Source organism: Micropterus salmoides, unplaced genomic scaffold (genome assembly GCF_014851395.1).
Source record: "Micropterus salmoides isolate LMB-PRFRI ecotype aquatic unplaced genomic scaffold, ASM1485139v1 Ms_hic_scaffold_1, whole genome shotgun sequence".
Lineage (NCBI taxonomy): Eukaryota > Metazoa > Chordata > Actinopteri > Centrarchiformes > Centrarchidae > Micropterus > Micropterus salmoides.
The window spans coordinates 3,670,535-3,687,205 of record NW_024040040.1 but is presented as its reverse complement, the minus strand read 5'-3'; the positions used below and the strand labels follow the sequence as shown (position 1 = coordinate 3,687,205).

Sequence of the window (16,671 nt, the reverse complement as noted above, 5' to 3'; positions counted from 1 at the left end):
GAAAGGTTTCTCTCCTGTGTGGGTCCTCATATGTGTGGACAAATTGCTTCTGTTACTGAATCTTGCTTTACAAACTGAGCAGCTGAAGGGTTTTTCTCCTGTGTGAACTCTTAGGTGTGAGGTCAAAGTTGAGCTTTGTGTGAATCTTCTGCCACAAACACAACAACTGAAAGGTTTCTCCCCCGTGTGGACAGTTGTGTGCCGTTTCAGGTCGTCCTTTCGTGCGAATCCTTTGCCACAGACAGAACAATTGTAGGGTTTTTCTCCTGTGTGGACAGTCGCGTGTCTATTCAGGTCTTCCTGTTGTGCGAATCCTGTTCCACAGACGGTACAACTGAAGTGTTTCTCCGCTGCGTGGAGAATCAAATGTTGTTTCAGATATGGCTTTAGTAAAATGTTTTACCACAGACAGAACAACTAAATGGTTCCTCTCCTTTGTGGATGTTCATGTGTCTGGACAAACTGCTTTGAAAACTGAAAGTTCTTTTGCAAACTGAGCAGCTAAAACGTTTTGCTTCTGAATGAAGACTCATATGAGTCTTTAAGGAGTCCATCCAGAAGTATCTTTTACCACAGACAGAGCAACTAAATGGTTTCTCCCCAGTGTGGATCCTCTCATGTATGGACAAATGACTTCTGGAAACAAAACTTGTTTTACAAACTGAGCAGTGGAAACATTTTTCTTTTGAATGGAGTCTCATATGAGTCCTGAAGGAGTCTTTCCCAAAGAATCTTTTATCACAAACTGAGCAACTGCGTGGTTTCTCTCCTGTTTGAGCTCCATTGTGTTCCTGCAGACATTCCTTTGGTCCAAAGCTTGTAGCACATTCTTCATTGTTTTGCATAGAGTTTGAACCTGACTGAGGTTCCCTGGCTTCCTCCCAATCACAACTCCCATCAGTCTCAGGTTCAGAGTCTGATGTCTCGTCATCGGTCGCTGGTTGTAAATGTCCATCTGGATCTGAGTTCCTGGCTGGTTCTGGTCCTCCACAGTCTTCTTCATTTGCTTTTGTTTCCATCTGTTCAGTGAGTCTTTGATGAAGCTGTGAGGACTGAGGTTTCTCTTCATCATCTTCTTCACTCTTCACAGGGACAGGAGTGAATGTGAACATGGTGATTTCTTCCTCCTCCAGCCCTTCAAGCTTTTCTCCCTCCTGACTGGTCCAGAGTTCCTCCTGTTCCTCTTTAATGTGTGGGGGATCTGGTGGGTCCTCCTGGTCCAGACTGGGGCTCCTCTCCTGCTGCTCAGAGGGAACGTCTTCTTTACTCAACGATGGCAGCCGGGCGTCTGCAGAGAATAATAAAATACATAGACATTTTAGAAAAATAACTTCCTGTTAACATTATGTAGGGGCATTATGTAGTTTCCAGCGGCCACTAGCGGTGCGGTTCTAAGATTGCAAACAGGTGTGTGCTCGTACGTGTAGCATAATCTGAAACACAACCGCTTTCAGACAGAAATCCTGCAATAAACGCAGGAACATCTGCGTGCAGGCTGTAGCTTTTCACTCAGACATGTTCAGGCTCTGTTACTTCAAGGTTCCCTTCTCAGAGGCAGATCAACACCGGCGCCGTACCTTTCATTCAGCGCAGCGAGCCGCATATCGGCACAATACTCCTGAAAAAAGGCAGAGTGACAGCGGCTATAGACAGACAGGGAGAACAGACAGAGCTGGAAACTCAGGTAAACTCCCACTGCAACGTTACAGTAAAAGTTTTATTAGCTGCAGGTTGAACTAATCCATGCTCGTTACACGATCACGGTACATTTACTGCATTTAGCCAAATTGCTACATCGTTAGCTCGCTATCTGTGTATCTTTCACCGGAGGCTCAGCAATGTCAACACAGCTACATATATTGGAAGATAATGAAACGGGTGGTGAGCTGGACTGAATATTATAAGATTGTGTCACACTTTGTAACAGTTAGACCGCAGTAAGTAACTTTACTGTAACTAGTGATAGTGGATGGCTCTTCCGCTGTGTTGTTGTGACCGTTTTGTTGCAGTGTTGTATATTATGTGGGTCACGTTAGTTACAGCAACTGAGAGGTGGAGAAGCTGTGTACCTGAGTATCGGTAAAACCACAATAAACCTACATGGAACGTTACGAAGCAGCTACTGTAGCGTTAGCTGGCTGCTCCTGGCTACGTTACTATAGGCTAACGTTAGTAAACAAATCGCTCCACATTTTCTTTTTACGTTACATCCATTCTTGTAGGCTAAATCAACAGTGGTGCACAGGATAGTAACACGGGTTAGTTGGTGAACTAATATGAAAAGCTAACGTTATCTAACTTTGCACCGGATAACATTAGCATTGGCGCTAGCCGGCGAGATAACATGACTTTCTCTGTGTTTCTCCAGCTTTACTAATGCTCACTTTGTTCTTACTCGATATCATCTGAACCTGTTTGTTCTGATGGGCTTCAGCACATAAACCTTTATTGTTGTTTTGTATCTTTACGTGGAGCCTGTGTTTTGCTGTGAGACGGTTGTTTTATGGTGTTAGTGGCCTGCATGTTGTTAGCTGGCGTGTTGTCGCTGTAGTCTGAGAGGCTCGGGAGCGCGTACAGGGCTGAATCTGACCCGGAGTCGCCACATGAAAAGCAGAATAGTGGCTGATGCAAGCAACGGAGAAAACAGGCGTGTGCTTCATTTACAAGTGAGATTTGAGCCCATTAACAATAAGGCAATGAAAATTTGATTCATATCATTGAAAAACATACATATAGCCAAAATATGCCCCCGCCCCCATTAGTTGTTGACAACAACTTGAAAATGAGTAAGGAACAGGAGAAAACCACTGAAACCGTGGATTTAGTTGCAAAAAGAAAGCAACCTTTGTAAACCCCTCGGGTGTCTGGTGTATAGCTGCTCTTTTATTTTAATTTAAATTTTGTTTGGAAAATATTTACTACATTAAAACTCAAGAAAGGATGGTTTGCACTTAAAAAAAAGTATTCAGACTAAAAAGAAATATTTCAGCTTAATTTAATTTTCACCCCAATAATTCTAGGATGATTAATTCTTTTCAAATACAGCTATTGAAGTGATCTGGTGAAAATTCCTGTATTTTTTTCTTATATAGCAGAAGAGAAAAATATTGCAATGTCAGTTTTTTTCCAATGCAGCTCTAGAACTAACATTTTAAACTAACAGTGTTTCTGTCAGAATGACACACGGGGTGTCCTCACTTTTGTTTCCAGCGGTTTAGACATTAATGCCTGTGTGATGTGTTTCTTTGAGGGGACAGCAAATTTACACTGTTACACAAGCTGTACACTCACTACTTTACATTGTAGAAAAGTGTCATTTCTTCAGTGTCGTCACATGAAAAGATATAATCAAATAATTACATAAATGTGAGGGGTGTACTCACTTTTGTTGGCAGCAGTTTAGACATTAATGTCTGAGTCAGGGCTCGACAATAACAGTGGCCCGATGCAATATGCAGCGTGCTAGCCTCGAAAACTTTAACTCAGCTCTCCTTATTAGCTAGGCTCCTTACATGCTTGCTTTTTTAAGCTGGGTCTCCGACACTGACAGCGTTGTGTTGGATAGATTTGTGCAGCTGTGTTCATGAGGGAGAGGGACGGGTGAGCGAGAGAGAAAGAGGGACGAGCGAGAGGAAGTGCTGCGCGAATGTGCTACAGCGCTCTGCAATCAAATAGGATTTTAAATAGGCCTAGTAGAAGAAAATCGAAAAAATCGATCTGTGGCGGGCAGCGTTGATATTGTGGCGGGCAGCCACAGAGAGAGGGAGAGTGTGAGTGACTGAGAGAAGATGCTGGGAATATATATGCGTTGCAAGCAGCTCTGCAATTAAATAGGCCTATTAAAAATAAAAAACAGCAAAGCAATGTCCACAGAAAGGAGTTCCAAGTCAGGACGTCATGGAGCCACAGGTACATCCGCCGATTGGACCGAAGTGGCCACGCCCAGGCCTCTCTTGCAACCATGGACCACCACCTGGGCCCAGGTCGACTGGTGCTTCGGTGTTGAGCAGGAGGCCACATCCATAAAGCCGGTCAGGAGGGAGTCTTTCTTAAGGTCAGCAATCTCTGGCTTTCCTATCTCAAGTAGTACATCCTCACGGGGAAGAGTTAGCAAAGTTGTTTGTGCCAAGTTAAGTCTACGTGTATACTAATTATCTGTGTATTACAGCAAACAGACGGCGTATTGCAGACTCTGCCAATATGCAGGGATGCAGGGCGAAAGAAATGAACCTGTATTAAGAAAATAAACCAGCTCAGCTAAACATTCGCTGTATTTGTTTGATGGCTCAAATGCTCTGCTTCTTTTGGATTTTCACCATCGCCCGCCTCTGGCAGCACAAACTTCATAGAGCTAGCCTCTCATTTTGGTCTCAAAGTGCACCACAGTAATGCAGTGAGGGTGTGAATATTCCAGTTTACTCCTGTGGCATCAACATCACTACTGCTCAGCAGTTTACAGTGAGAGTAACAAGTAAAGTGTACAAACCTGCTGTGTGTATAACACATTGTTGTGACAACAATTGGGGGGGTTATTTAAGTGAAAAGTGGGACATAGACTATGCATTTTTTTATATTTTGAATGGTCACCTGCAGTAAGAATTTTCTGTTTCCCTTTATATAATTAAAGACGTTTCAACTGATCAACTGATGCAGAAATGTTTGCAGAAGAATTCACCAGAATGCAGGAAATTAAGTGTTGAGCATTTTCTTTTCAAATATAAATGTTATGATGTGAATCTTTCCCAGCAGTTTACAGCGAGAATCAGCAGTAAAGTGCACAAACCTGCTCTGTGTAACCGGACTTCAGGCTTGAAAACAGCGTCCAGTAGTTTGCGTTGTCCACAAAGTTCCTCCTCGTACTCTGCTATCGTTCTTTCAAACAGCTCAAATATCTCTTCAGCAGCCGCACTTAGTCGCTGCTGGACAAAAGCTCTCAGCGTTTGGACTTTAGACATGTTTACAGCAGCTTTTCCTCCAGACACACTCCGTTACAGACACGCAGCTCACTCTGATAAAATACACACTGTGAGGCCGAGCTCCGGCTCCGGCTACTTCCTGCTAACAAGCTAACTTCCTTTAGCATTCTTGGCTAACAGGAGATGAGTCTGAGGTGAAACATCCCGAAAGTTTAAACAGAGTCCACTTAAACACGTTGATCCTCACATGCAGCCTCTGCTGCTGAACTCTGACAGTTTCTTATGGCTCAACTCACGCGCTACGTAGCGCTAAAATGTAGCATTTTAGCAACAGGAAGGACATTTACTTCCGGTACCACTTCTGAACCTTTTTTCAAAATAAAAGCGACCAACTCCCCATATGGCATTGTTAAGTATTCTGGTAGAAAAACCTTTACTGAAGTAAATACAGAAATACCACAAAGTAAAGTAAACAGTACAAAAGCAACATGTATTTACTATATTATATTTATTTATTATGTTTATTGTGCTCTGCAAATAGTTGTATTATTTTCCGCTGTTCTTTTTATTATTCTTATATAACTTGCATTGTTTATTCCATATTTATATATTTCTAGACTTATTTATGTCAACTGTATGTTTGTCTACGTGTAGCACCTTATCGCCAAAGCAAATTCCTCATAGGTGTAAAACACTACTTGGCAATAAAGCTTCTTCTGATTATGAATCTTCTGATTATTATTGTACTTCTCAATGTCTTGTATTTCAGTAGTGGGTAAAGTAGACCATTTGTAATATACATTTTATTGCAGTTGCGGTTTCACTTGGCCTTCCTCAGGACCTATCGGTAAAACAGTGGTCGTCTTCGAGGTCCGTTAGTGGAGGGATTGTACTGATTGTTGATATACTTTACCTTTAAAGTGGTGGATTGTCTGATTAATGAAATGTTTGTTTAGCAGCCCGCCCCCATGTTTGAAAGAAGTCTAACAGTGTCATCTCAGTCTCACCAACTTCTTCCTGGATCCGCTTCGATCTTTTACAATTAATGCCACATATAATGTATATTATTTATAGATCAATAACTACTTGGTTTCCAAATGATACACAAAAATTATCAAGTATTAAAACATTTTTATTACTAACTTCCAATGGATTACACATCATAATTTTATAATTAATGTATTAATGTTAATGTTATTAATGTTAATGTTAATTAATGTATTATGTATGTATTTACACCTGTTATTAAGATTTTCCTTAAAACAAATGAGAAAATATGTTTAAGCCGTGAGAAAATAACCATGAAGCTGCTAAAGAGCAGCCATACATTTGAACCAAAAATGTGTTCGGGGGAGAGAAACAAATCACTTTACATTGATCTCTGCAGTCTGAGTAAGATAAATCAAACAAAACTCCCTTCATGTTTCCACAGACTGGGTTTCCTTGCTGAGCAGTATGTCTCGCAGTCACTTGGACATTTGTTGCTGCAACAAAACAACTCCAATGAACATACTTGAGTCCCGGATGAAGACACCCAGCTGAAGAATGATTACAGCAGCCAACAACTCTCTCAACATCCACATGGCATCTGATTACTGTCCGGAAAAGGCTAGAAAATCCAAAACCTCTGATTTAAAAGCAACTAAATACAACAAATACAACACATCAGCTGTCCAACTGTGTAAAATCAAAGTTTGAAACAAAGACTTGAGATCTGACCGATAAAACTCAAAGACAGTCCGAGCAGTTTAAGAATCAACTGTTCGTGTTTTACACATAATGAGAGCAAAGACCAGGAGAGTCCATTCAAATAGAAATAAACTGTGATGTCTGTAGGTAACTAAAGTCATTTCATTTATAAATCACATTTTAAAACAACATGTTGACCATCAGGATATTAAGCGGCTGTCCGGTCTGAGCAGGCCAAGCTGGGAGGCCGCTGTGGCGTCAAAACAGGCCGGTGTCCTCCTGAGAGGTAAATTGCATTTGCGATATTATCGCGATGTAATAAAACGAGATTTTCTAATCGCCAAGGCTGCGATTACACTCTGGTCACATGACACCCAAGAGTAAACCAGTCTGCAGACAAAGCATCAAATTTGCACGTTATGCTGTACCTTGACTTCTTGTTGTACAATGTCCTTAAGCTTGACAGAAGCTGACAGAAGCTGACACTACATAAACTTTAGTGTCACACAGGGAATGAAAGTAGCAGCCGCCAACGCGGGTAACTTGGTGGTGGTGGGTGAAATCATCGTGCCATCCGTTGCTTTGATGGACAGGAAAAATGCACAACAGAAAGACACATGTAGTAAGGTAAGCGTATTGTGGCAATCGGCGCCAGCGTCACACACACAGCCACCAGTTAGCTCAGGAAATATCTGTGAAACAGCGTTTCAAACCAAACGGCCCAGTCTGTCCTGAGTTACAGCCTGGTTACAGCCAGTGCGCTGCTCACCAGCATCGAAGGCTGCGGAGGAACTCTGGTGTTGTTGGAGAATTACTAAGCTTGTCTATAAAACACGAGAGGCGTCACTTGGTTTTATTTTCATTGGCGAACTTTTGAATTGAACCTCAAACTGAGTATTTTTTGTTTGCTTACTGGGATACAGAAAGATGGACTCCTGGGAGATTTGAGCTAAGATATGGACGCTTTAATTGGTGGTTGAACTGTGTGTTTTGTATTGATCGCTTCCTGTATAGCACACTGTGGTGAGTTAGTTTTTCTTGTGGTCTGTAGGTCGACCTGATGATATATCATATTTAATACCATGACTTGACTCAAATTATCTTTCTCATATTATTATAATTTGATACTTCTTCTCCACCATTGCTCATAATAATAATAATAATTCATGCACCTAATTTCATCCTAACACAGGCCTGACTCACAAGAAAGAACAGTGGATGTTTGATCTAGCTAATATTGTGTTGGTCAGACTATACACTGATTTACTGCTTGTCCGTTTTGAATAATACAGAAGGGAAAGAGCTTAAAAATTAATTGATTAGATTTTTTTCCAAAATCATTCAGCCCTACTTTGGAGGATACTGGGAAACTGAGTTCAATGACTAGCATGACAATTAAGATCCTATATGACCTCTTCACCTTTGTGAGGTTCCTGTGATCCCAAAACATTTATAACGAACGCTGCTACTAAAAGGTTTCTCCCCTCTGTGGATTCTCATGTGTTTGAACATATAGCTTTTGTCACGGAATCTTTTTTTACAAACTGAGCAGCTGAAGGGTTTTTCTCCTGTGTGAACTCTTATATGTAAGGTCAAAGTTGACCTCTGTGCAAATCTTCTACCACAGAGAGAACAGCTGAAGGGTTTCTCACCTGTGTGGACAGTTGAGTGTCGTCTCACATCTGACTTTTGTGTGAATCTGTTACCACAGACAGAACAACTGAACGGTTTCTCCCCTGTGTGGGTTCTCATGTGTTTGGATAAACTGCTTCTGTTTTTGAAATTTCTTTTACAAACTGAGCAGCTAAAAGGTTTTTCTCCTGTATGACCTGTTAAGTGTTTGGTTAAAACTGATCCTTTACCACAGACAGAACTAAGTGGCTCCTCTCCGGTTTTTTCAAGTCCACTGTGCTCCTGCAGACATCCCTCGTGGCCAAAGCTTGTAGCAAATTCAGAGGAGCTGCTTGATGTTTTTCCAGTACAAAATTCCTGATCACTTACAGGTACTTCACTGTTTTGCAGAGGGTTTGAACCTGACTCAGGTTCTCTGGTCTCCTCCCAATCACTCTCATCAGTTTCAGTTTCAGATGAGTGTGACATCTTGTCATGAGTAGCCGGTTGTAAATGTCCATCTGCATCAGAGTTCCTGGCTGGTTCTGGTCCTCCACAGTTCTCTCCATCAGCTTCTGTTTCCATCTGCTCAGTTAGTCTTTGATGAAGCTGTGAGGACTGAGGTTTCTCTTCATCTAACTTACTCTTCACAGGGACAGGAGTGAATGTGAATTTGATGAAATTAGCCTCCCCCAGACGTTGAAGCTGCTCCCCTCCCTCCTGACTGATCAAGCGTTCCTCCTGTTCCTTTTTAATGTGTGGGGGCTCTGGCGGGTCCTCCTGGTCCAGACTGGAGCTCCACTCTTCTTTAATGTGTTGGGGCTCTGATGGGTCCTCCTGGTCCAGACTGGAGCTCCACTCTTCTTTAATGTGTTGGGGCTCTGATGGGTCCTCCTGGTCTAGCCGGGGTCTGCACTCCTGCTGCTCAGGGGGAACCTCTTCTTTAGTCACCAATAGCAGCTGGACATCTGTGGAGAATAATGAAATACATACACACATTTTAGAAAATTCCAACTTCCTGCGAACATTTAAACCACTGACACAACTACAGGCCTAATATTATGAATGGGTTGTTCTAATTCGTATAGGCTTCGCCCTCTAAGGCTATTGCTATTGGGTTTACCCCTCCGCATACCTGCGCAGCACTGAGAATTTTAGTCTACGCACCTCTCCTACCTCCGCACTTTGTATATATAAATACACACACACACACACACACACACACACACACACACGCACAACGGTGAGACCCAGCCTTCGGTTCCCTATTTTCTTCAGCACTGAGCTTGAAGTCTAAAGAGGTAGAAGTAAGAAGAAGAATCTACCTGCAGAAGCGATGTCTTCCTACCTGCCTGCTAGAGCGGGGCGAGGCCACCACCATCCGGCTATGTGAAATTTGTGAGACGGGCTTCATGCTGCCGGGGGACCTCCATCCCCGATGTGAGGCTTGCCTTGGTCCGGCGAATGCTGGACGAACGCTCACCCCCGACTCACGCTGCCCGTACTGTGCTCTCCTCCCCCCCGAGGAGCGTCAACACCGGGCGGATAACTTTGCCGTCTTCGACGAGAAAGTGTGGCACACACTCGCTGGACGAAGCGATCGGGAGGATGTTGCCAGAGGAGCAGGAACTGGACGACTCCACCCTCTCCTTCCACGGGTCCCCCAGCGGCTCCCCGCTTTCCCCGTTCCAACCTTCCATCGACCCTGGCCTTTACTGGACGATTCCAGCCTCGAGGGGGCTCTCTCCGGTGAGATCTCTGGCGATGTTTCCATCCCGCTGTCCGCCACCACCCCTCTGCCATCCATTGGCGGCTTCGTCAGAGAGCTCCCCACCATCATACAGTGGGCCTCGGTGGACTCTACTTCCAAGATGGCACCGCAGATGGCTGCCTCAGGATGATGCTCCGTAGTGCTTTTTGTGTTTTTGTTAATTAACGCTGTCCTCCGCACATCGGCCTCTCCAACTGCTATGCAGCCCTGTCTAACGACACTCCGGTCCATCCAGTGGATGCACCTGCGACTTTGAGTCTCCCTGATATGGATCTCTTTCGGTGGACAGTGCCTGCCGACACTATTGCATCTCCTTCACCGGCTGCATCTCCTTCACCGGCTACATCTCCTGCACTGCCCGGTCATAAAACCTCCGCTTCCCGACGTAGGATCTGGAAGGAGGCTGCGCTCAGACGCTCCGGAGGCCGTTTCTACCCTCCACCGTTGGGTAGCTCTTCTCTCAGGTCTGTTACTGCTACTCCAACACAACACTCGGCAGCTCACACACTCCATCCTCAGTCCGCACGCAGTGTTGAAGCAGATTCTGATCAGTCCTGCTCTGGAACCCCACAACCGGCATCTCCTCGTCCTCTTTTCTTCCCAACCACACTAATAATTGGTGACTCCATAACCAGAAACATCAGTTTCTTTAACGCTACCACTCACTGCTTCCCTGGTGCCACGGCTGACATTTAAAAAAAACTCCAGGACCTGATGCCGTCGCTCCCGTCCTCCATCACAAGAGTGATAGTCCATGTGGGAACAAATGACACAGCTCTTCAGCAGTCTGAGCTGACAAAATCAGATTTTAACCGTCTTCTTAACTTTTTAAAGCAGTGTGGAAAGTCCGTTTTTATCTCTGGTTCCATTCCCACAGTCGGTCGCGGTGCTGGCCGCTTCAGTAGACTCCTTGGCCTCCACGAATGGCTCCAGTCCGCCTACAGGGCTCACTGTGTGTTATGTGGATAATTTTAATATTTTCTGGCAAAGAATGTCTCTTTTTAAGACAGACGGACTTCACCCAAACAAACGGGGCTCAGAAATGTTAGCTGCTCACATACAGCATGTGGTGCGGTCCACACATGACTTACGTGAATGACTAATCATTCATGCAGCACACCTGGACACACCCGGTCCCTCAACAGATCTCTGCCTCACTGCCACTAACAACTGTCTCCACCTGCTGACATGTAAAGCCGTCTGCTCCCAGCGCTGTTCCAAAGACTTCTATTCCTGTCATCATCACGCATAGACCAGTAAACCGAAATGTGCACATCCCACACAGAAATCATAGTAATCTCTTAAGGATTAGGACAACTGCACCAACTCCAGCACCCAGAACAAACTCATTTAAAATGGCTCTCTTCAATGTGAGATCACTTTCAAATACGACTTTTATCTTAAATGATTTTATCTTGTCTGCAAATCTAGATTTTATATTTTTAACTGAATCCTGGTTGCAAATGAATGACTATAGCCAGCTAGCTGAACTGTGTCCGCCTCAATATGATTGTTTTAGTCAACCGAGGGTCAGTGGTTGTGGTGGTGGGCTAGTGAGCGTGTATAGGAAAAATTTTAAATGTCATCAAGTACGCTGTGATGAATTTAACTCCTTTGAAGTTCTCACTCTTAAACTTGGAGGGCTGCAACCTATCATATTTGTTATAATTTATCGCCCCCCAAAACTGCCTGGAAGATTTTTATCAGAATTTCCTGAATTTTTATCTACTCTGGTTTTAAATTATGACAGAATTGTTCTTTGTGGCGATTTTAATTTTCATGTTGATGACCCCAACAATGTTAATGCAACTAACTTTTTAAATATGGCCACTTCTTTTTATGGGTGGTGGTGGCACATAAATAAGATGCTTGCCTTTCGTGTGGGAGACATCGACCATTGTGTCCCTGAGCAAGACACTTAACCCATTGTTGCTCCAAAGGCGTGCAACCTCTGACATAGACTTGGTTTTTACTCTGGGTGTCAGCATTTCCTCTGTGGAATTAGTGGACATGACCATATCTGACCACAGATGGATTGTTTTTAGCTGCGATTCGCCTGTTACTCACGCCGCCTCACCAAGCTCTGTGTGTTCTCGCATCTTTAATGAACAAAGTGTTTCAAAGTTTTGCGCATTCTTTCAGAGCCAAAGCCAACACCTGTCTGATACCAACACCAACAATCTGGTCGATCACTTCAATCATATCTGCTTGTCGTCACTAAATATTACTGCTCCTCTAAAGGTTAGGCCTACGTCTAAAGCTAGTAAGCAACCCTGGATAAATGACAGAAAAGGGAATGCAGGAAAGCAGAGCGCAGATGGAAAAAATCCAGTCTCCAAGTCCATTACCTCAGTCTGAAGGATTTATTAATTAACTACAATAACATGGTAAGGATGCGAGAACACACTATTTTTCTGAACTCATTACTACACATAAACACAATCCCAGGTTTCTGTTTAAGACTGTGGATCAGCTGGTAAACCCAACCCAACCCCTCCTTGTGCCTCAGCTGGAAGTAATGATGACTGTGAATTGTTTTTATCTTATTTTACCAATAAGGTGGTGTCAATCAGAGCCTCTATTACCCCCGTGGCCTCTTACTCAGAGGTCCCTCACCAGCAACAATTGAGTTTAAATTTTTCAAAACTGCCTTTTATTGCAAAGATTCTAGAAAGAATTGTGTCCAAACAGCCGCTCACTGTACTGGAAAATAAAATATCTGAAAAGTTTCAGTCTGGTTTTAGGAAGTACCACAGCACTGAGACTACCTGCTTAAAGTCACCAATGACCTTTTAATGTCTGCTGATGAAGGTATGTGCTCAGTCCTGTACTCCTGGACCTTAGCGCTGCTTTTGACACCATTGATCACAACATCATGTTAGACAGACTGAGGCACTGGGTGGGAATCTCTGGTACTGCCCTAGAATGGTTTTCATCCTACCTGTCAAATAGGAAGTTTTGCGTGTCTGTAAACAACTATGTCTCTCGTTCTGTCCAGTTAAATATGGTGTGCCTCAGGGGTCGGTCTTAGGACCCATTTTGTTTTCCTTGTATCTGCTTCCCCTTGGACATATTATCCATAAACATGGCATTTCTTTTCATATTTATGCTGATGACACACAATATACTTGCCCGTCAGATCCACAGACCCTGGAATGCTGAGTTCACTTAACAACTGCCTTTGTGAAGTTAAAAAATGGATGTAAATAATTTCCTCCAGCTGAACTCAGACAAAACAGAAATCCTGGTCATCGGGTCTCAGCAGATGGCAAATCAAATACTGCCATCTGCTGGTTCCCTAGTAAATCACATTAAGCCTGTGGCAAAGAACCTTGGTGTTTGGTTTGATAGTAATATAAATTTCGAGCAGCACACTACAAAGTTTGTTCAATCATGTTTTTATCAACTTAGAAATATAGCAAAAATTCGATCTTATTAACTTTTAAGGACACCGAGACCATTTTACATGACTTCATCTCATCACGCCTGGATTATTGCAACAGCCTTTTCACCTGTTTAACCCAAAAATCTATTGATCGACTCCAGACTGTCCAGAACTCAGCTGCCAGGCTTTTAACCAGAACAAAGAAATATGACCACATTACTCCTATTTTAGCTTCATTACACTGGCTCCCAGTATGTTTTAGAATTGACTTTAAAATTGATCACTTTTAAAGCTCTTCATGGCCTCTCGCCTTGTTATATTTCTGACCTTTTAGTCCCATACGCACCAGCACGTACCTTGAGATCCTCGGGCAGAGGTCTGTTGTCTGTTCCAGAGTCTCGACTGAAAACTAAAGGGGACAGAGCGTTTGCTGTCAGGGCCCCGAGGCTCTGGAACAGCCTGCCCGAGGAAATCAGGTCGGCTGAGTCAGTGAACTCTTTTAAGTCCCTTCTTAAAACATACTTTTATAGGAGAGCCTTTCCCGATCGTATTTGACTTTATTTTATCCCTTTTATTTTATTGTATTTACTAATTTTATATCAAATTTTCATGCTCTTATCTTTTTTTTTTTTTGTATTATTCTTTACACTTGTTAAAGCACTTTGTAACTTGTTTTTGAAAAGTGCTCTACAAATAAAGATTATTATTATTATTATAATATAGGTGAACATATATGCACGTATATATGTACACATATTATAGGAAAACGGCAAATTTTACATATGTCACATATATTAAAAACCTATATCAAAACATATATGTTTATATAGATTCTTTCCATGTGGGCAGAGTCAGGAAACGGCAGGAAACATCACTGCAGATCCATCTCACTCCGGACACAACCTGTTCCAGCTCCTCCCCTCTGGTAGGCGCTACAGAGCACTGTACGCCAAAACCAACAGACTCAGGAACAGTTTTTCCCACAAGCCATCACTCTGATGAACAGCTGACTCTGACTCACAGTGTCAGGAACAATTCCTGTGCAATAACCCAGTAACTCTATTCAGCACCTGTTTACTGGCAAACGCTTATTTATTTATTCACCAGTCTCCATTTCTGTGCTGTTCATACTGTCATATTGTATATACTGTATACCAATACACCTACCTCAGATCATAAGATCACAGGTCTTATTTATTTTTTCCAGCATCCTTTGCACTATGATCCATCACACTGTGTACATGTGTACCTGTATATCACATCCACCTTCAACACGTACATAATGAGAATAGTTTACTCTTGCATCATTTGCACTCTGATTACTGCACTGAGTCAAATTCCTCGTGTGTGTACACATACCTGGCAATAAAACTGATTCTGACAACCACCATTAGTGTGACGTAGTGTCCTATAGTATGACACACATAAACACACATTTTGGTTCTTTTATCTCAAATATCTTTAATAAAAACAATATTTCATCAAGGGAGGTATAGTCATCACTCATCATAAATTTGTATAACTTTTCAACAGTTTTGAAAGGATGACATCAAAGTCTAACTCACTTTTATACAAACAGTCCAAGTCCAATTCATGGGGAAATATAGTGTTATTCAAAATTTCATTTCCAATAAATAACAGTATATGAAAAAAGTGTCTTACAATTAAGATGAATCTCTTTCATGTTTGTATATCGCTGAAGACTTTTAAAAGATTTTTTATGTCACACAACAGGACACATTTACAGTGTAGTTCAGCAAAAAGTAAACAAAAAACAAAGAGGGAAAGAATGAATAAAATTGGTGACCCATATATTTAAAAAAAACGCAACGTAAATATGATTGTTTTCTTCAATAATGGTGTTTTACAAGAAAATATTTTTTACTGCCTATTTGTCAACTACCCAGATAAAGAATATTATTATACTGTAAGTACATGTTGCTGATAATACTCACATACTTTTACTGCAGTAAAGGCAGTTTCCAGTGAGAATAAGCAGTAAAGTGCACAAACCTGCTCTGTGTAACCGGACTTCAGGCTTGAAAACAGCGTCCAGTAGTTTGCGTTGTCCACAAAGTTCCTCCTCGTACTCTGCTATCGTTCTTTCAAACAGCTCAAATATCTCTTCAGCAGCCGCACTTAGTCGCTGCTGGACAAAAGCTCTCAGCGTTTGGACTTTAGACATGTTTACAGCAGCTTTTCCTCCAGACACACTCCGTTACAGACACGCAGCTCACTCTGATAAAATACACACTGTGAGGCCGAGCTCCGGCTCCGGCTACTTCCTGCTGACAAGCTAACTTCCTTTAGCATTCTTGGCTAACAGGAGATGAGTCTGAGGTGAAACATCCCGAAAGTTTAAACAGAGTCCACTTAAACACGTTGATCCTCACATGCAGGCTCTGCTGCTGAACTCCGGCTGCATCTCACGGTGACAGAAAGGAAAATGTTAGCATGTTAGCCACAGGAAGTACCACCTAAAATGCTTCCGGTACCACTTCTGAACTTTATTTCAAAATAAAAGCGTCCCCCAACCCCATATCTTTACTGAATCTAGAAATACCACAAAATAAAGTAAAAGTAAACAGTACAAAAGCATAATTTCAGAAAAATGTATTTATTGTTGTACTTATTAATGAACTTATTATGTAATGTTTTTAAATTGTGGCTAAAGTACTGGAGTAAATATAAACATAGAACATTTATAATCTATATTACTTCATTTAGCTGAATTACAATTGCTACAGTGGACACAAAAAGTCTACACACACCTGTTAAAATGCCAGGTTCTTATGATAAATAAGATCATGTCAGAACTTTTTCCACCTTTAATGTGACCTATAATGTGAACAATTCAATGGAATAACAAACTGAAATCTTCGAGGGGGAAAAATTAAAATTAACCTGGTTGCATAAGTGTGCACGCCCTCTTATAACTGGGGATGTGGCTGTGTTCAGAATTAACCAATCACATTCAAACTCAGGTTAACTAGAAGACACCCCCTGCCATCATTTAAAGTGACTCTGATTAATCACAAATAAAGTTCAGCTGTTCTAGGAGGATTTTCCTGACATTTTCTTAGTTGCATCTCTGAGCAAAAGCCACAGAACGCAGAGAGCTTTCAAAGCATCAGAGAGATCTCATTGTTGAAAGACATAAGTCAGGAGACGAGTACAAAAGAGTTTCCAAAGCATTAGATATACCTGGAACACAGTGAAGACAGTGATCATCAGGTGGAGAAAATATGGCACAACTGTGACTTTAACAAGAACTGGACGGCCCTCCAAAATTGATGAAA

The 16,671-nt window shown here is 42.2% G+C and overlaps 3 protein-coding genes across 3 annotated transcripts in view; 1 reads left to right on the top strand and 2 right to left on the bottom strand.

The window, feature by feature from the left end:
- The window catches only part of LOC119896748 (NLR family CARD domain-containing protein 3-like), a 172,154-nt gene that overhangs the window by 23,775 nt on the left and 131,708 nt on the right, over positions 1 to 16,671 (bottom strand). The window lies entirely within an intron of this gene.
- LOC119916213 (NLR family CARD domain-containing protein 3-like) overlaps positions 1 to 16,671 on the top strand; it is a 795,320-nt gene that overhangs the window by 749,207 nt on the left and 29,442 nt on the right.
- Positions 378 to 15,825, bottom strand: LOC119900694 (zinc finger protein 2-like). Its single transcript, XM_038715912.1, has 3 exons — positions 15,386 to 15,825; positions 8,258 to 9,184; positions 378 to 1,288 (listed from the first exon to the last, which is right to left on the bottom strand). The coding sequence occupies exons 1-3, from the start codon at positions 15,555 to 15,557 to the stop codon at positions 387 to 389; spliced, it is 2,001 nt and encodes a 666-aa protein (XP_038571840.1). The 5' UTR covers positions 15,558 to 15,825; the 3' UTR covers positions 378 to 386.